The sequence below is a fragment of the Symphalangus syndactylus genome, chromosome 15 (assembly GCF_028878055.3).
Source record: "Symphalangus syndactylus isolate Jambi chromosome 15, NHGRI_mSymSyn1-v2.1_pri, whole genome shotgun sequence".
Lineage (NCBI taxonomy): Eukaryota > Metazoa > Chordata > Mammalia > Primates > Hylobatidae > Symphalangus > Symphalangus syndactylus.
The window spans coordinates 89,897,637-89,918,941 of NC_072437.2; the positions used below are offsets into that span (position 1 = coordinate 89,897,637).

General features: G+C 39.0%; 1 protein-coding gene across 2 annotated transcripts in view; it reads right to left on the reverse strand.

Moving 5' to 3' along the window:
- Positions 1-21,305, reverse strand: part of NEK3 (NIMA related kinase 3) — a 27,292-nt gene continuing 5,987 nt past the window's right edge. Inside the window, exons 5-16 of one of the 2 annotated variants that reach the window (XM_063619249.1) lie at positions 20,309-20,392; positions 19,048-19,115; positions 18,869-18,955; positions 16,129-16,183; positions 12,412-12,612; positions 11,636-11,708; positions 8,682-8,731; positions 4,465-4,567; positions 3,464-3,607; positions 3,077-3,211; positions 1,032-1,158; positions 1-587 (exon numbers count right to left, since the gene is read on the reverse strand). In XM_063619249.1, the coding sequence (XP_063475319.1) occupies positions 503-587; positions 1,032-1,158; positions 3,077-3,211; positions 3,464-3,607; positions 4,465-4,567; positions 8,682-8,731; positions 11,636-11,708; positions 12,412-12,612; positions 16,129-16,183; positions 18,869-18,955; positions 19,048-19,115; positions 20,309-20,392 (1,212 nt within the window). In that variant the 3' untranslated portion in view covers positions 1-502. The remainder of the gene's footprint in view (positions 588-1,031; positions 1,159-3,076; positions 3,212-3,463; positions 3,608-4,464; positions 4,568-8,681; positions 8,732-11,635; positions 11,709-12,411; positions 12,613-16,128; positions 16,184-18,868; positions 18,956-19,047; positions 19,116-20,308; positions 20,393-21,305) is intronic. The other variant, XM_063619250.1, reaches the window with a different exon arrangement.

Consider the following 21,305-nt stretch of genomic DNA (forward strand, 5'->3'; position numbering starts at 1 on the left):
TATATCATAATTAAATATATTTAATTCTCAAACCTTTAGAAAATGTAAAAAGAGTCACATAATAATAAACACAAATCATAATGTGAATAATAACATACGGGCTGCTATAAAGGTCTGTGGTCAGCATCCCTCTGAGGTAGGCATTATTATCTTCTTTTTATGGTTGAGGAAATTGGGACTCGAAGAGGTTAAGTAATTTCTCACAATCACACAAGTAGGTAGTGGCAGGCTAGCATTCCATTTCTGTTCTATGGACTGCAAAGCCCGATGCTCACACTCATTCCACTATACCTTCTCCATTGAGTTCAAAAACTTACAGGAGTTCTAGACTTTTCAAACTCATGATACTAATCAAGAACAATTTTAAGTATTAAGAGTTTCCTCCGCTTCATTCTGTTTCCAAAGGAAAATATACGTCGCACGAACTCATGATCATCGCAACATGAACTCCTGGGTGAATGAAGCCTCTCCTCAGCGTGACTCAGGAACATTTCCTCAGGCATCATCCGTCGCACAGGCCTTGCCATCCAGCTCGCTTCTTCAGCTCTGACACCCAGTCAGGGTTGTCATCCTCCTCCTCAAAGTCCCTGTGAAAAAACAACTTGGACCATAAACCTCTACATTAGGGGCACAGTATCTGTTGATGAGTTCAAAGCAGAATACCACCATAACAATACTTAAGCTTTTGAAAATTGAGTTCCATAAGGCAACTGAAGGGAAAAAATTGCCAGTTCTTCCAAAAGATCACTTCTTTGACTGTTTCTAAAACTTTTAAAAATGTAAAAGCTAATATATTAAAAAATAACAAGTCCAAGCTGAAAGGCTATAGGTGTAGGGCTCAATCAGGAATTTTATAATCATATTGTAAGGCATTACCCATCCTAGACAAAAGATCAGGATATAAATATCCATTTATGATGAAAAGTAATATATGAGGTCCCTACTAAACCTGAAATTATCATGGTCTAATTTAAATCACACACACACACACACACCCCACCCCAGCTAAAGCTTAGCATATCACAACGTACGTGTCCTCCTCATCTAGCCCAGGCTCAAGTCGCTCTGGATCCAAAATGACAGAATCGTAACCTCCATCGACACTGTCCGATGCTTCTGTTTCTTCAGACAGGGAGCCTTTCAAGAACCCTTCTGAACCTTCAGGAGGTATTAACAGAAAATATACCAATTTAAGCAGTATTTACTTATTTCATGCAGTTTGACTAAAATCCTCCATAAACTTGCTGGCTGAGGACAATGCCATGTCCCATAACTCTTTTGTAGTGTCTCCCCATATTACACAACATGACTGTGGGCATAAAACAGGCCCCTGAAGCAGAAGCACCAGGATGTGGATTAAATTTATAAACAGTACTTTCTTTCTTCTTTTTTTTTTGAGTCAGGGTCTCACTCTGTCACCTAGGCTGGAATGCAGTGGCATGATCATAGCTCAATGCAGCCTCAAACTCCCAGGCTCAAGAGCTCCTCCTACCTCAGTCTCCCAAGTTGCTGGGACTAGAGGCGTCCAGAACCATGCCTGGCTAATTTTTTTAGTAGAGGCGAGATCTCGCTATGTTGTCCAGGCTTGTCTTGAACTCCTGAGCTCAAGAAATCCTCCTGCTTCAGCCTCCCAAGGTGCTGGGATTACAGGCGTGAGCCACCACACCTAGCCTATAAACAGGATTTTCTTTAAGAGAAAAAAAAAACTCAGAAAATTACCATAAAACCCTCCCAATATAAGAATGTATATTAAGGCATTCAAAGTTACCTTTGGAAGTTGGGTTATAGTAATTTCTTTTTTCCTTTGAACTTTCTTCTCCCAAGTTTTCACAATGGGGAGGAAGAAAAGTAGGGAACTGAAGGAAGACCACATGCATGCTTAAAAAATTTTTCCAGGTATAATTACTTTTAGATTTTTCACAAACAGCATGAAAACCTAACCTAAAAACATGGGCCGAATCTTCTAAAAGGCATTTCAAAATAGAACTATGACATATTTTTTAAAAAGGGACTTTCCTAAAATGACAAAGCCTTCATCACTGGACCAGACACAAAATCCAGGACCTAAAATTGCAAAATTGAAATTCATAACCATTAACCTTCCTTAACATTTTCCTCCCACTCATTAGCCTCTCCTTAGGGCTTCCATGATCTTTTGTGCACAGCTCTATCTGAATGCATGTATCACAGGGCACTATAATTCTTTATCAGTGTGCTAACCTCCCACGTAAAGAACTCCTCCATCCTTAAGGCAGGAATTGTGTTTTATTCTTTTTTTTATCTTAACCTATGTTAGGCATTCAATAAATATTGACCAAATAAACAAATACAACTAAATCGTTGCAATAAATATAGTCAGACTTGCCATACCATTACATGCTCTACTTGGTATAATTTATCTTAGATCTTAACCTAGCAAGGTGGCTTAGTAATTAAATTATCATAATTATAATACACATAAACATATACATATCTAATACAGACCACTGGCCTAGATTCCTAAGGAGAGTATTATAAAAAAATTATTTTATACAATGTTAGTAAAAATACCTGTAAAAAAATTTAAAAATCAAATCCTAATTGTTCATCCTTTTTGAGCCCTATTCAATGTAACAGAGTTCAGGTATACAGCAAAAGAAATCTTGGAGTTGTTGCTAAAGCAATGGCATATTTGCATGATAAAAATGGGCTCCTCTTCAAAGAAAGTAGTAGCAGGATTATGAAAATAAGCAAACGAGCAAACAGAAGTAATGTAGCTCCATGAAAAATTTTAATTGTAGCTTAAGACTGGCTAGAAAAGATTAAAAAACACCTAAAAATACAGTGCTATGAATTATTTTATAACTTTGAAATCAAAGCATTTCTGGGAGGAGGGAAATTCTTTGAATTGAGTTTTGGAAGATGAGAACATTTCTGTGGATGGATACTGGTGATGGCTGTACAACAATGTGACGTACTTAGTGCCATTGAACTGTACACTTTAAAATGGTTCAAATGTAAATTTTATGTTATATATATTTGCCACAATTTTCAAAAAGTCAAAGGGTTTCCAAGGTCACATACAGACATGAATTACCTGGTCTATATATTGTGTATGTTTGAAAGGCCAAGCTGAGATCAGCATTCTTAAGGATGTTCAACAAAGTGTCAGGGGTCTCTTTGAGCCACTGCTTACGAGTAGTATTTTTGCTGTACTTTATTACAGAACCACCTAGTTGCAAAAAGACAAAAATTAATGCCAAATAAAAAAATGATTTTTCAGCATGTACTTTCCAGATCATATTTTCAAGCAAAGTTAATTATATTTAACTGTTAACTAAAATCTGCTTCATTCACCTGTATGAGCAATGCTCTGATGTGTGACACCAAATACCCTTCACAGACATTAAAAACCTCTAGTGCACGGAGAAACTATTAGAAAAAGTTCTCTAATAAAATAATAGTATTCAATCTGACTACTAACCTCTATCGTCCTCTGCTGTTAAACTGGAGGTGAGTATGGATGCATTTTCCAAAGCTGTAAGAGCTGTATTGGATACATTTTTCTCCCACTGTCGTCTGTGAAGATCTGGTGAACTGGCTTTCCTCAGATGGACTGACTTATTACCTGATTTTAAAGTGTAAAAAAAGAATGCCAAGCCTGTTATTTTATGTATCCATCTCTGTCCACACATAGACTCTAACAACAAATATGGAAGTGTTTCTTTTCTCTTTCAAACTCAGATCTATGTTTGAAAGATTAATGTTCTTTCAAATCTCACTAAGCAAAGGAAATTTTAAAAAACATCCAAAATGAAAAGTTAAAATGAATCATTACAGTGATTGAGTTAAAAAAAAATATGTATATAGTTACATATTATACATTGTACAAGAATGAAGCCCTGGGAGGACTTATATACACACAGTATGCTATGCTTTTTATGGTGAATAGCACAATAAATACTACTCTTTCTAATAGCTCTTACTGATAAATGCTGTTGTCTCTTTTGTTGTAGGTAAATAAAATATTCCTAAAACATTAAATAAGTTACTAGATAAGCAAACAAATATCAGCTTGTACTCTTGTTTATGATACCTGAGACCTAGTAACATAAAAATTGGTATTCCGGCCGGGCGCGGTGGCTCACGCTTGTAATCCCAGCACTTTGGGAGGCCGAGGCGGGCGGATCACGAGGTCAGGAGATCGAGACCACAGTGAAACCCCGTCTCTACTTAAAATACAAAAAATTAGCCGGGCGTGGTGGCGGGCGCCTGTAGTCCCAGCTACTCGGAGAGGCTGAGGCAGGAGAATGGCGTGAACCCGGGAGGCGGAGCTTGCAGTGAGCCGAGATCGCGCCACTGCACTCCAGCCTGGGCGACAGAGCGAGACTCCGTCTCAAAAAAAAAAAAAAAAAAAAAAATTGGTATTCCCTCTGTATTCCCCAACTCCTCACCTAAGAAATGATTAGAATTTGAATAACTTACCTTTTTCTTCTCTGTTTACTCTTCTCAATGCACTTTCAACTAAATTTTCATTAATGCTTTCCAAATCAGTATGGCTACCCTTTCTACCTTGTTCTTCCTCTTGCTTTAAAAGAGAGATTAACAACACAGATTAAATAATGCTTGAATTGCTACAAAAAGGTAAACAAATATGCAAAGTCAGCCATTTTAATTTCAAATAAAAATTAATGGATTAAAATACATGAATAATCATTGAACCCCAAGGACATGTACATTAATAGCCATATATATCTATATGTATTTAATAACATATATGTACATTAACCATAAACCTACATACATGTATATATTAATAGGCATACACATTAATAGCCATTAATATCAATTATTATAAATATGAAGAGGATATATTAAAATGACAGCTACTTGATAGGTCTTTACTAAAGAAAAGAGTAATGAAAAATTTCAATATGGTTTGCTGTACTGGGCTTTACAGACTATAATATCAAAATGAGATATTTTATAAAGTTGCCATATAGAATCAAAATGTTCCCACTTAATTCAGTATCTTTCCAAATTATCTAAGCCCTTGATTTATTTCATGGAATATAGTAATACACTATCTAGTTTACTACATCTGCATATATTTTGAGAAGAAGTACATATTGAATGCCTAAACAGTCCCAGGCAATCTCAATTATTTATTGAATGAATAAATAAAGAGTAGGCTTGGGTGGCATGGTGGGTTTTCTTATTTCTAAGCAGTGGTTCTGAAACTTCTCTTCCCACACATGTAGGGAACATAAAAATCTGTCACTTCACAGTGGTGGCTCACTTACAGCAGAGATTTCAAAGCCTCCTACACTCAAGAATAACATCAGAATCTTGGAGTAGTGGTGAGGGGCAGCTGTGAAAAGCCCCCCAGGGGATTCCAGTCTTTCCTTCCCATTGAGGATCACTGCTTTCCGTGTCTGCAGCGGCCTCCCACGTTCCTCTGGGCGCTATTCAACTCTGCCTTCATTGCCATCGTCCTTTGCTGGCCTGCACACAAGTTTTCCTACCTCAAGTCCTCCATTCCCTGACTGACTTTTTGGCCTTTTCTCCATTTTGTTTACATGTTGCACCCTTTTCATTTTGCGAACACATATTGCTGTGTTCACTACAGGTGGTATCAAACTATAGCATGTGGGCACAGATCATCTGCAAAGGGCACAAGGAAACATTTTAGGGGATGGAAATTCTTTTCTTTTTGAGACAGAGTCTTGCTGTGTGGCCCAGGCTGGAGTGCAGAGGTGCGATCATAGCTCAATGCAGCCTCAACTTCCCAGGCTCAGGCGATCCTCCCGCCTCAGCTTCCCAGTAGCTGGGACTACAGGCATGTGTCACCATGCCCACCTAAAATTTTTAATTTTTTGTAGAGATGGGGTCTCACTGTGTTGCCCAGGCTGGACTCAAACTCCTGGCCTCAATCAATGCTCCTGCCTCTGCCTCCCAGAGTGTTGGTATTACAGGCGTAAGCCACTCTGCCCCACCTGGAAGTTCTATATGATGACTGTGGCAGGCATTATATGGATGTTTAAATACCATCACCAAAACTTATCAAATTGTGCATAAAAATGGGTAAATTTTGTGGCATGTAAATTATACCTCAAAAAGCTGGAAAAAAACAGACATTACAATGAAAAGAAAAAAAGTATAGAGGTCTATATTCCATTTGTAGCAACATAATGGTGGGGTATTGTTATTTATTTAGAACCTACGGTTCATTCAAAAAATTTACAAGTTTCATTACTGGTACATTCCATGAAGAGAGCAATTTGTTGTCATACAACATCTTTTCCTTTTTGAATTGAAAGGTTAGGCCAGGCGAAGTGGCTCACACCTATAAATCCCAGCACTTTAGGAGGCCAAGGTGGGAGGACCACTTAAGCCCAACAGTTCAACACCAGCCTGGGCAACATAGTGAGGCCTCATCTCTATAAAAAAGTTAAAAAATTATCCGGGCATGGTGGCATGCACCTGTAGTTCCAGCTACTCAACAGGTTGAGGTGGGAAGATCCCTTGAGCCCAGGAGGTTGAGTCTGCAGTGAGTGGTGTTTACACCACTGCACTCCAGCTTGGGCAACACAGAGAGAGAGAGAGAGAGAGAGAGAGAAGGAGAGAAGGAAAGAAAGAAAGGTTAACTGAAATACTGAAGAAAAAATCAATACTACACAATTTGCTAAGGGGGGTGTGACAACACTGAAACATGGATCAGCTGTTAATATCCACAGCTTTAGGGAAGCTTCAGTGTAAAAGAATGTCACAGTTGCCCAGGGCTAGACGAACAGGACCCCGAATGCCAGCCAGAAAATTGATTCTTGGGATAACAAGGAGGCGCTACAAGGCATTGAACAGAAAAATGTTAAGATCTAAATAGTAATCTAAATGTTATTCAGCACAGCAATAAAAAGGAATGAAGTTTTGACACACAGAAGAACTTAAAAACATTATGTAAGGGAAAGAGGCCAGACATAAAAGGACAAATATTGTATGATTCCACTTATATGAAATATTTAGAATAGGCAATTTCACACAAAGATTTGAGCAGCTACCAGGGGCTACCAGATTTGAGATTAGAGGCTGCCAGGGGCTGCAGTGGTGGAAGTAGGAGTTATTGTTTAACAGGTACAGAGTTTCTGTTTGGGATGATAAAAAGTTTTGGAAATAGACAGTAGTGATGGTTGCACAATATTATGAATGTAATTAATACCACTCAATTGTACACTTAGAATTGGCTAAAATGGCATATTTTATGTTATGTATATTCTACCACCATAAAAAAACAAAAAGCAGGCCAGGCGTGGTGGCTCATGCCTGTAATCCTAGCACTTTGGGAGGCCAAGACAGGCGGATCACATGAGGTCAGGAGTTCAAGACCAGCCTGGCCAACATAGCAAAACCCCATCTCTACAAAAAGACAAAAAATTAGCTGGGCACAGTGGCTCGTGCCTGTGGTCCCAGCTAACCAGGAGGCTGAGGCATAAGAATCGCTTGAACCCGGGAGGCAGAGGTTGCAGTGAGCCGTGATCGCGCCACTGCACTCCAGCCTGGGTGGCAGAGGGAGATTCTGTTTCAAAATAAACGAACCAAAAAGCAGCCAGGCCCAATGGCTCACACCTATAATCCCAGCACTTTAAGAGGCCGAGGTGGGAGGATCACTTGAACATGGGGGTTTGAGACCAGCCCAGGTAACATAGCAAAACCCCATCTCTTAAAAAAAATGCCAAAAAAAAAAAAAAAAAGTTAGCTAGGCATGGTGGCACATGCCTGTAGTCCCAGCTACTTGGGAGGCTGAGGTGGGAGGATCACTTGAGCCCAGGAGTTCGAAGATGCAGTGAGCCATGTTCACGTCACTGCACTCCAGCTTGGATGCCAAAGTGAGACCCTATCTCAAAAACAAAAAAAAAAAGCCAGGATAACACAAGATTTTCATGACTGAAAGCAAGACAAAATTCTTTCACATCTGTATTGAAACCACTATCATCAATAATCAAAAATGGAGGCCGGGCACAATGGCTCACGCCTGTAATCCCACGCACTTTGGGAGGCTGAGGTGGGTGGATCACGACGTCAGGAGATCGAGACCGTCCTGGCTAAAACAGTGAAACCCCGTCTCTACTAAAAATACAAAAAATTAGCCGGGCATGCTAGCGGGTGCCTGCAGTCCCAGCTACTCAGGAGACTGAGGCAGAAGAATGGCATGAACCCAGGAGGCGGGGCTTGCAGTGAGCCAAGATGGTGCCACTGCACTCCAGCCTAGGTGACAGAGCAAGACTCCATCACAAATAATAATAATAATAAATGGAAAAATAAACAATAAATGGTGACCTAAAGTGGCTCAGCTGACAGTGCAGATGAACAGCTACCAGTTATTTCACATGCCAAAAGATGAAGGAAGAAGTACTTAACTAGAGGGACCAGGTCACAGTCTTCCAAATATCTTACGGCACTTAAGGGTAACCCGGTATCCAGGAAGTAGATATTTCATACATGTATTTGTTTTTTTTTTGAGATGGAGTCTCGCTCTTGTCGCCCAGGCTGGAGTGCAATGGCGCAATCTCGGCTCACTGCAACCTCCGTCTCCAGGTTCACTTGATTCTCCTGCCTCAACCTCCAGAGTAGCTGGGATTACAGGCATGCACCACCACGCCTGGCCACCGCGCCCGGCCTCATAAAAGTAATTTTAAAGCACTTACCACTGTGCTTGCTTCATTTTCCAAAGCTATCCTGATTCTGCTGGGGTTTGCTTTTAAAAGAGAGAGAGAAGTTAGAAAGATAAAACACCTAAAGGATCATCCTATTAAGTTCCTAATACGATCTTCATACAGCTGGAGAAGTGAGTGAAGTTATTAAAGTCAAAGAGCCAAAGCTCTCTGATATCCTGAATGGGAATAACAAGCTTTAATCACCTAATAATACATCTCAGTTGTTGAAAGAGGCTATTTCCACTGTTTCATTCCTAAAGTTAAAATCTAAAAGTTAAAAGACATCTCTATTCACTTATGCCAACCCATTTAAGCACTATGAGGTAACATACTCTGCATACTTAAGGTTATTATCCCCTTTGGTGCATGCTAGCTAGTGAAGTCCGTGCTTTTCCTGTCAGCTATCACAGCTGGTGGAATAGGTATCCCTAAAAAGAAGTGAGCTGTTTATTAACTCAGAAGAGACCAGCAGGAGGAGTCAGGAGAGAACCCTGGCAATTGATCCCTTTGGTAGGAATGGCTATGCCTCATAGTGGTTCATGTCCCTTATTCCTTCAACGTTTTAAAAAATTGCTATTGAACATGGATGATGATGCACTGAGAATACAAGAGTGAGCAAATCAGACGCAATCCCTGCCCTGTTCCATTTCATTATTCTGGTCTGTCTACAGATTAAACTGGAGATGCCATCAGACATATGGTCCCAGTCTGGTGGCATTTCTCTAACTACTTTATTCCTCTTTTTAGAAACTGTAACACTACACTTTTTCGGCCAGGTACGGTGGCTCATCCCTTTAATCCCAGCACTTTGGGAAGCCAAGGTGGGTGGATCACCTGAGGTCAGGAGTTTGAGACCAGCCTGCTCAACATGGTGAAACTCTGTCTCTACCAAAAAAAAAAAAAAAAAAAACTAGCCAGGCATGGTGGCGCACGCCTGTAATCCCAGCCACTCTGGAGGCTGAGGCATGAGAATTGCTTGAACCCGAGAGGCAGAGGTTGCAGTAAGTTGAGACTGCACCACTGCACTCCAGCCTGGGTGACAGAATGAGACTCTGTCTCAAAAATAAAATAAAATATAGTTAATTTTTTAAAAACCCTACATTTTTCCAAACTACCTTGAAATTTTTCTTAGTCTCTTTTTTTCTTGCCCAGCATTTAAAAACTTAATTTCCCATTACCTTGAGATGTGAACAAAAGCCACAGAATAACACCTACGCTAAAGCAAACTGGTAAAACAAAGGTAACTGGCTATCTCTTTTTTTTTCTTTTTTTTCTTTTTTGGAGACGGAGTCTCGCTCTGTCGCCCAGGCTGCAGTGCAGTGGTGCAATCTCAGCTCACTGCAACCTCCGCCTCCCAGGTTCACGCCATTCTCCTGCCTCAGCCTCCTGAGTAGCTGGGACTACAGGCGCCTGCCACCACGCCCAGCTAATTTTTTGTATTTTTAGTAGAGACGGGGTTTCACCATGTTAGCCAGGATGGTCTCGATCTCCTGACCTCATGATCTACCCACCTTGGCTTCCCAAAGTGCTGGGATTACAGGCGTGAGCCACTGCGCCCAGCCGCTATCTCTTAACCAATGGAGAAAAGGTTAAGTTATAAGACTGAAGGGTTTGCATTCTTCCAAAAACAACACTTAAAAGTTAAGTATAAGAAAACAATACAGTTCTCAAAATGTTTCTTTTGTAGTATCTGCATATAACATTATGATAAAGAGCGCCAGGCAATGGAGGTTTTGCAACATGTCCCAGCAGCGAATGATCTCCTACACTTCTTAATTCTTCTCCTGTGTTCCATTCATAGCTACTATCTCTGTTGGATTTCTTCAGAAGGAAATCACTGATGAGAAATGAAAAGGAATAAAAATAGCTTTGAAAAAATTCAGAGATGACAACTTCCAAAGAGACAATAAATTAATTTGATATTTTCTCAGGATAGACTATGGATGTATGAAAATTTCATGTAGCTATTATGTGGATGATTCACAACTTTGGAAAAGGCTCTGGTTTTTGTTTTTAATTAGGATATTTTACTGTTTAAGAGCAGTTTTAGGCCAGGCACAGTGGCTCAGGCCTGTAATCCCAGCACTTTGGGAGGCCAAGGTGGGTGGATCACCTGAGGTCAGGAGTTCGAGACCAGCCTGACCAACATGGTGAAACCCTGTCTCTACAAAATTCAAAAAATTAGTCAGGCATGGTGGCACATGCCTGTAATCCTAGCTACTTGGGAGGCTGAGGCAAGAGAATCGCTTGAACCTGGGGGGCAGAGGTTGCAGTGAGCCGAGATTGTGCCATTGCACTCCAGCCTGGGCAACAAGAATGAAGCTCCATTTCAAAAAAAAAAAAAAAAACAAAACAAGCAGTTTTAGGTTCACAGCAAAACTGAGTGGTGAATACGGAGAGTCCCGTATACCACCTGTCCCCACACACATACCACTCCCCAATACTAACATGCCACACCATTACAGTCGATAAACCTACTCTGACACATCACTACCACCCATCACCCAGAGTCCACAGTTTACATTAGAAAAGCTTCTCTTTTAAAAAAGTCTGTTTACACGATGGTTCTTCAGAAACTTGGGATACATTTTCCTAAAAGATTAGTGCTATATTTTCATGGATAGATTCTTAGGTCAGCCCAAAGAAGAAGCCTTCTACCTGACCTACACAACAAGCCAGAGAAAATATGGAACTAATAATGACAGCATAATCTTTCCGTCCTTAAAATATCCAAAACTAGGCTTTTTAAATCCCAATTTTTTTCAGGGATCAAAAAGTAGAGTATTCAGTACAGAATTACATCTAAAGTAACAAAAATAAAACGTTCATTTGAGGAGTAGCTCTGATAATCATTTCTAATAACTTAAAAATTATACATTTCTTTTCTGTTAGAGTATATTTTTAAAAGAGCACTTAACAAAAAATACTCTGTCCAAAATTCTTACTTTTTTTTCTTGGTATATTATGCTTCAAATTTTTTATTTCTTCTAATACCTCCTCACCATATTCCATGATGATCTGAAATTTAAAGTTGAGAATTTAGAGATGTGAAAACATACTTTTCTATAGATACTGCCGTGATGTCATTTCATCATCAGCACTCTTTAGCACAATAATATTTCAAGTTGAAAAACAAAAGTACCACTTAAAACAGTACATACAGGCCAGGCATTGTGGCTCACGCCTGTAATCCCAGCACTTTGGGAAGCCGAGACGGGCAGACTGCCTGAGGTCAGGAGTTTGAGACCAGTCTGGCTAACATGGTGAAACCCCGTCTCTACTAAAAATACAAAAAAATTAGCTGGACGTGGTGGCGTGTGCCTGTAATCTCGGCCACTTGGGAGGCTGAGGCAGGGGAATTGCTGGAACCAGGGAGGTGGAGGTTGCAGTGAGCCAAGATCGTGCCACTGCGCTCCAGCCTGGGCGACAGAGCGAGACTCCGTCTCAAAAAAAAAAAGTACACATAATTTAGATAGACAAATGCAGACATTTATATATGTCTAAAAAAGGTCTGGAAGGATATACAAACTGTGATTATACTTGGGGAATAGCATTGTGGGGCGGGAAGAGGAAGGAAAGGAAGTTTTAACTTTTTATTTTTTAATATACTTCTGTATCATTGGATTTTGATGAGCACATGTAATGTATAATGTTAAAAGATAACAAACCATTTTACCATACACTTGAAAACTCTTCACAACCAATCCAACACAGATCATACCTCGGGGGGTAAGCACTTCTGGACAAGGCGAGCTACGATGCCTCGAGAGAGAAGCGTTGTAGCCGAGGGGCGATGTGAGGGATTCCTTTTAAACATCTGCTTGATTAGGAACTGAAGTTCATAGGAGTAATGAGACGGCAGTGGACTGATGCACCCTTGACATACTTTGAGGATAAGAGTTTTCCAACTATTTGCCTGAAACTGAAAAGGAAAATTGAACTTTACAAGCAGATACAGGGGAAGAAATGGAAGTAAGAAACTACCAGTTATGTAAATTATTCTAATTTTATAAACATATCTGCTATCTGGTCATTTTTCTTTCTAGAGGTGTCCTTAAGATACCATTATATAATCTTAAGGTGGCTTAGGAGAAAGTTAAACATGAATGGTAAAAAGCTTCCCCATCTAGAAAAAGTATTTCCATCAATGCCTGCTGTGACTACCTTATTAGTCCTAATGTTTTTGCAGATATACCTTATTAATATATATTGAAAATCAAAGTAATATATACACATGGCCTTTTAAAACATCAAATGATACTGAAGGTTTATAATAAGTGTAATATCCCTTTGCTCCAGCCCTCCCCAGAAACTGCCAGGCCTGCTCCATAGCAACATGCACTTCAGACTTCTCCAGTTTTCTACAAGTGGTTTTTTGGCTTGAGTGTGATGGTGCAATCACAGCTCACTGCATCCTTGATCTCCTGGGCTCAAGCGATCCTTCCACCTCAGCCTCCCAAATAGCTGGGACTACAGGCATGTGCCACCGTGCCTGGCTAATTTTTTAATTTTTTTTTCTTTTTTTAGATGCAGGATCTCGCTATGTTGCCCAGGCTGGTCTTGAACTCCTGGGCTCAAACGATCCTCCCACTTTGACTTCCCAAAGTGCTGAGATTACACGCATGAGGCACTGTACCTGGCCAGACTTTTCCAATTTTAAACTTCTACTGCAAAATCCTTTTTAACCATTCCTGTCATTAAAGCAGCTATTAAAATTTGATGAGTAACACCGTGGGATATACAATGACAGACTGGAATAACATTTTTAAAGTTTTCAATGTATAATAAATATATCAGAACTAACATTAGATGTCAGCCTTGGTAATGCTTATGAAAGAATGTGTTAGCATTCTACCTTGAAAGTGTATTGCCCTAATACCTACATGAGGGGTTGAGAGGTGCAGTAAATCACCATGGCACACGTTTACCTATGTAACAAAGCTGCATACTCTGAACATGTACCCCAGAACTTAAAATAAAAATTAAAAAAAAAAGATATTTTATTAAATAATTGCTAGTTATGTTTGAAAATGTTTTCTGCTGATCTGTATGTTTTTATTTATGGTATCTTTTGCTATGCAAAATTTAAAATTTAATATAGTCAAATTTATTCATCATTTTTCCTTAATAATTTCTGCTTGTTGAATCTTGCTTAAGAAATGATTCTACACCTCAGGCTATGATAGATGCTAATTACAGTGTGGGGTATATGGAAGCTTTTTGTACTATCTTTGTAATTTTTCTGTAAATCTAAAACTTTTAAAATTTAAAAGAAGTTTATTTTTTAAAAAGTGTATTGCCCTATGAATAAAAAATGCAAGTGAATATATGAAAAAGAAAAATCAACACATAACAAAGGACAAATTGTGATAATGACAAATACTACTGAATCTGCCTTGCCTCTGGCTTTTTAACTATTACACCAACTATCTGCGTTTCCTAAAGGTTTGAGAACAACTTTTGTCTTCGAGCAGACAAGGGATGACAGATCTCATGCCAAATATTCAGGGCACTATAGTCCTTAATACTCATTCTTGCTAGCAAAAAGAAGAATGTGTACATGTAAATTATGAAAAAGATACAATCAGGAAGTAAAGAATTATAAGATGTTGGAATTTTAAAAATAATTTTATTTGTAGACTATGGTGGTTCTCAACTTGGACTGTACATTGTAATCACCTGTTTTAAAAACATTACTCCCCAGGACATTTTCAGAGATTTTAATTCAATCACTGTGCTGTGAGCCTAGGCATCAGCATTTTAAAGGTTCCCCAAGTTGTTCTAACTGTGTAGCTATCATTATAAACCACTTACACTCAAGGAAGATAACACACTTACCAGGTGTCTTCAGTTTGAGTTACTTTCATCTGGTAGTGGTGAAGATTGTTTCTCAACCATTCACCCTCTCCTGAGCTCTATGTGCCCTCAAGTACATCTGTAAAAAACCTAACTTTCAACCTATGCCCAAAGAACAGAATTTATTTCTATGCAAAGCTAAGAACTAATAGGAATTAGCCCTGCCGTTGTTGTTCTATGTAATAAACAATGGCTGAACAAGCGGGACAAGTTATTTAACCTTTTTTTTGTTCATATTTTTAAAAATATCTTGAAAAAACATATAATAGGGTAAAGTCTATGTTTTCATGATATTTCAGTTAGAGAGGAAACTCATATGATAAGCGAAATCTAACTGCAAAAAGCTGAGGAAAAAAATGATGCGGCCACTCTTGCAAAGTTTGGTGCTTCCTCAAAAAGCTAAATACAATTACCATATAACCCAGCAGTTCCACTGCTAAATGTATACCTCAAAATTTGGAATCAAGGACTCTAACAGATACCTGTACACCATTTGTTCTAACAGCATTATTTACAATAGCCAAAAGACAGAAACGACCCAAGTGTCCCTCAACAAATGAATGGATAAACATGTCTATACACACAACGGAATACTATGCAGCCATAAAAAGGAATGAAATCCTGATAGATGCTACAACATGGATGAACCTTGAAAACACTGTGCTAGCGAAATAAACCAGACAAAAAAGGGCAAATGTTCTATAATTCCAGTTGTATGAAATATCTAGAATATGCAAATTAATGAGGCAGAAATTAGATTGGGGGGCTGGGGAAAGGGAAGAAACGGGGAGTAACTGTTTAACGGGTACAGAGTTTCTGGTTGGGGTGATGAGAAAAGTTTTACAAAGAGATAGTAGTGGCCAGGCGTAGTGGCTCATGCCTGTAATCCCAGCACTTTGGGAGGCCGAGGCGAGTGGATCACCTGAGGTCAGGAGTTCGAGATCAGCCTGGTCAACATGGGGAAAATACAAAAAAAAAAACACAAAAATGTCTCTAGTAAAAATACAAAAAAAATTTAGCTGGGCATGGTGGTATGCACCTGTAGTCCCAGCTACTTGGGAGGCTGAGGCAGGAGAATCACTTGAACCCAGGAGGTGGAAGTTGCAGTGAGCTGAGATTGCACCACTGCACTCCAGACTGGGCAACAGAGCAAGATTCCATCTCAAAAACGAAATAAAACAAAACAAAAGAACCTCAAAGAGATAATAGTGGTGGTTGCACAATATTGTGAATGTAATTAATGACAATGAATTGTACACTTAAAAATGGATAAAATGGCAAATTTTATATTTATTTTATCAAAATAAAAAATTAACAATAGCAAAAAGAAAGAAAAGAGGAAAGGAGGAAGAAAAATAGAGAGAGAAAGGTTATGTATTACACAGCCAAACTAAATAATTCAAATTTCCTATTAGTATATGCTACAAAACTAACTCAGGGCAGATGACTGCACTGGAAACACACACAAACTTTTATAATGACTTCATCCTAGGGAAGCAAACTGCCAACTAGAATCTGTCACATTATTAGGACTCAGCTAGATATGACAAGCTGCCTTTTCCATTTTGCACGCCATACTTACTGGATGCTTAAGGGTACAGAGTTCATACAGGATGCATCCCAAGGACCAGATGTCACTGAAAGCATAAAGAAGCAATGTAATCACAAGTGGGTTACGTATTTTCTAGTACAAAAAATAATTTCTTACCTTTAATAAGAATAGATATCACAAGTAATTCCTAGGTATTAAAACATATAATTTTGGTCTAACACCTCGATACTTCCTAAGAGTAATGTTCACAATAAAACTCTCTGCTCTTCAATCCCCACCCCTTCAAATCGGGGCGGTTGAGATATCACTTCAGTAGCATTTGGGAATTCAGTAGCAAGAAGGAATATTTGCCGACTCAGATGATCACAGCTGGAAGAAGGACTCTAGAAGGCATCCAGTGCAGCTTCTATTCCAACCACCCTGGACACAGCACCCAGCTTTTGATCACATCTCCTGCTGGGCAGCCCTCTACTTCCCACACAGGCTTCTGGATGGCTCTAAGGGATAGGGTTCTTCCTTTTCTTTGAGATGGAGTCTCGCTCTGTTGCCCAGGCTGTAGTGCAGCGGTGCAATCTCAGCTCACTGCAAGCTCTGAGGCCTCGCGGGTTCACGCCATTCTCCTGCCTCAGCCTCCCGAGTAGCTGGGACTACAGGTGCCTGCCACCACACCCGGCTAATTTTTTGTTTGTTTGTTTGTTTTAGTAGAGACAGGGTTTCACCGTGTTAGCCAGGATGGTCTCAATCTCCTGACCTCATGATCCACCCGCCTCGGCCTCCCAAAGTGCTAGGATTACAGGCGTGAGCCACCGCGCCCGGCCCACCTTTTCTTTTTTTTAAGGGATGGCGTCTCACTGTGCTGCCCACGCTGGAGCGCAGTGGCTATTCACAGGCATGATGTCACTGTACTGCTGCCTTGAACTCCTGGGCTCAAGCAATCCTCCTGCCTCAGCCTCCCAGGTAGTTGGGACTACAAGCATGCACTACCAGGCCCAGCTCCTCTGGACTTTTCTAAATGATATTTCTTTTTATTTTAATTAATGGTTTTTACCAACTATTTCCCCGTTTAGTTTTTTTAAATTTCAGATCTACAGAAAAGTTGCAATGTCCACATGCCCTTATCTAGGTAGGTCCCCCAATCATTCTCATTGGCCATGTTTGCATGCTAATCTCCCTCCTCTATATCTACCTGAATCTCTTGCAAAAAGGTTGTCTGCCGGGCGTGGTGGTTCACACCTGTAATCCCAGCACTTTGGGAGGCCGAGGCGGGTGGATCACAAGGTCAGGAGTTCAAGACCAGCCTGGCCAATATGGTGAAACCCCATCTCTACTAAAAAATACAAAAATTAGCTGGGTGTGGCGGCGGGCGCCTGTAGTCCCAGCTACTCAGGAAGCAGAGGCAGGAGAATCGCTTGAACTCGTGAGGCGGAGATTGCAGTCAGCCAAGATTGTGCCATTGCACTCAAGCCTGAGCAAGAGTGAGACTCCGTCTCAAAAAAAAAAAAAAAAGGTTGCAGATATTGAACACTTCATCCCTACATACATCAGCATGTATCTCCTAAGAACAAAGACCTACACTTTCCCTCATAAACACAATACTGTTATCACATCCAAGGAATTTAATCTCAATTCAGTAACATTATTTAATATTTACTGCATACCCAAATTTCCCCAATTGTCCCAAAAAGTCCCTGTAGAGCTGTTTTGTCCCCAGTCAATTCTACCCTTAAAAAAACCTATTTAGTATAGATTGTCATACCCTTTTCAGAAAGCAAGTCAGCAAAAAGTAACAACAGCCTTTAGGTGTTTCTCCTTCTAGGAATCCATGCCAAGAATGTCATATAAAACAAGGACAAATTTATACACAAAAGGTATGTTAATTACAGCACTGTTTATGAGACTGAAATCTAGAAATATAAGGCCAACAACAGAGGAATTACTAAGTAAATTTTGGAAGCGCCATATAGTAAAATATATGTAGCCATTAGAAAATTTATGAAGAGTTTAAGTATGTGGGGAAATGGCTATAATATAAAACGACAAAAGCAAATTATATATAAAATATATCAACCAGTTTTAGGGGGAAAAGTAAATGAAGAAAAAAACATCAAAATGTTATTGGCAGTTAGGAAAAGTGGGTGATTTCCATGTCCTTTCTTACAGGTCTATTTCCAATCTTCCCTGCATATCCATACCCACAATGGGCACATGTAACTTATATTCAGAAAAAATACTGCATTTTAAATCATTAAGATCTTCATATTAACCTCCTGCAATCAACTTACCTATCACAAGTGCTTATAATCTAGCCCTGTAAATACCAACTCAATGACACAATCTATTCATTCTCAAATGTTGCTGTACATTGGAATCACCCAGTGATCTTGAAAAATTACTGGCGCCTGCTTCTCACCCTTTGACATTTTGATTTAATTAGTGTTGACACAACCTGGGATTTGGGATTTTTATAAGTGGGAGCAGCAGTTTGGGAACCACTGATATAATTCATACCATCCCTAGAAATGACTAGCCTTTCTTTCAGCATTTGCTCCTCTCAGCTATAATTAATAGCAATTGGAAAACTATTACTTTTATCTAGTAGCCTAGCAATATAGATTAGCAATATAGATTCCAGACTGCTTTCAGATGTATTTTTTAGAAACCAATATGATCCATGCATCCGTTTTGAAGTGACGTCAGATTCTAGCATCATTTGCAGGCTAAAATGCCTGTCACTAAATGGACACCCTGGCATCAACTATGCAGCACTCACCTTTTATTATTATAAGGCAGGTTTTCCCAAATTTCTGGAGGCACATAATAAGGTGTTCCCACATAGGTACAAGCAAATGCCATCGGACTAAAACCATAAAAAGGCAACGAATGATTACAGAACATTCCTGAAAATGGATGTTTTGATTACTGTCACTACCGTAGAACAGACATACATACTTGGAGAGAAGACGGGCAGATCCAAAGTCTCCCAATTTCACTTTTCCACTCTGAGTGAGGAAGATATTCTGCATTTAAAAAGAAGAGCTCAGATTATGTCTTCTATCATCGAACATGAGGCAGATAAGCTGTCTTCCAAAGCCTGCTGATGATGGAGATTAAGGCTAGAAATGCTGACAGCTGAGTCCCAGAGTGGAACACAAAACACCAAGATCCCCTCTTGACCATTAGACATTCTCCTGCATGAACACTCAGGATGACTGCTTCAAAATCTAACAAGCAAGTTATAGGTTGTATCAGCAGACCCAATCGACCCAGTGAGAACCTGTGTCAGGGTGATGCCACATGGCAGGCCCAGGTGTCAACCGTTTTCCATCTGAGAACACATGGACTTAGTAAGCGGTCACTAAAAGAGAGCTAGGACACATTAACATACACAGTCACATGCTGCATAACCACATTTCAGTCAACAATGGATGGCATATATGACAATGGTCCCAGAAGACTATAATACCACATTTTTACTGTACTTTTTCTATGTTTAAATACACAAATACCATTGTATTCCAATTGCCTAAGAAATTCAGTACAGTAACATGCTGTACAGGTTTGTAGCCTAGAAGTAATAGGCTACACTATATAGCCTAGGTGTGTAATAGGCTATACCATCTAGGTTTGTGTAAGTACACTCTATGATGCTCACACAACAAAATCACCTTACGATGCATTTCTGAGTACTTATCCCCCTGTCGTTAAGCGATGCATGACTGTACTACTGCAGAGATTTCAATGACTTTTTCTCAGGTATTATCTTATTTGGTTAGTATAAATATTAAGTCAAAGGGTACAAAGTTCCAGTTAGGACAAGTAAGTTCCAGTGATCTGTTGTACAACATGGTGACTATAGTTAATAATAATGCATAGAATACTTAAAAAGTGCTGAGAGTAGATCTTAAATGTCCTCACTACAAAGAAATAATAAGTACGTGAGGTGATAGACATGTTAATTACCTTGATTTAATCATTTTACAATGTGTGTATATATATAAAACATGTTGTATGTCATAAATATACATAATTTTTGTCAATTATATTTTAAGAAAGGTGGGGGAATTTAAATTTTAAAAGTAAATAACAAATATTAGGCTGACAAATATTTCTAAACTAAACAAAACTGTCCCAAAATGCATGGGATAACACAGTAAAATGACGGAATTAAGTACTTTTTTTTTTTTTAAGTCCAAAAATGTACTCCACTCACCTTGGACTTGATATCTCTGTGTAGAACACGTTTCTTGTGAATGTGATTTACTCCAAGGCACATTTGGGTAAACCAATTAAGTATCTGTAAGAAAAAGGTATGTAAAATCTTCAAGAATGTAGTAACTGGCTCATGTTAACCCACAATTCCAAAGAATCATCTCTAGGCCTTAGTCAACCAGGATTTTACATAATTTGAGTACAGAACTCCTATAAATTACATAGTTCAACTAAGATTCAGTGTTACTTGGAGAAATTGAGAAAAGCTGTGACTCCCATATTCCATCATCTTATGCATAATCCAAACAGCAATTTAGTAAAACTTCTACTTATATTTTTCTTATATTTAACTAAATAAAAGTATTTCTTAAATGCTTATATAAAGGGAGTTCACCAATAAGAAATACACTACAGCTTTTCTGGTGTAATCATTATGCTGGATTTTCATTTACTTCTGTAGAATATCCATACAGTAACATCAAAAGATTTCATTATATTATAAATAATCCTTTGAGGTCAATAGTTCCTGCTTGTAAGTCCAAGGTCAACAGTACCCAGAATTTCTAGGTGTCTTGGGGGCCTGCAATTAAATGTCAAACTAATTTTTTTTTTCACTCTTGCTACGGAAATTCTTCCAGTTGAAGCCAAGGTTGACTTCCTTCTACAGAATCCATATTTTTAACAATATAGTTTCTAAATGAATAATATTTATTTACATTTATTTACATACTTTCATAACATGCTATAACCTAAATCAAACTAACCCTCATTGGAGCAATTTAAATATTTTCCATAGCCAATTCATTAAAAAATATTTAGTATGCAATTTTCCACTAAAAAGGCAGCAAGTCTTAGACTGAAGGGACCACTTCGAGCTTTAGGAGGAAAAAGATTGAGAATAGGTACTCCCAAGAAACAGAAATGGCAAGCTTCATTCTTCTGATGTTTTAGTAATACAAAATAAAATAGACCTGTCTTCTAAAATTTCAGTACGATAA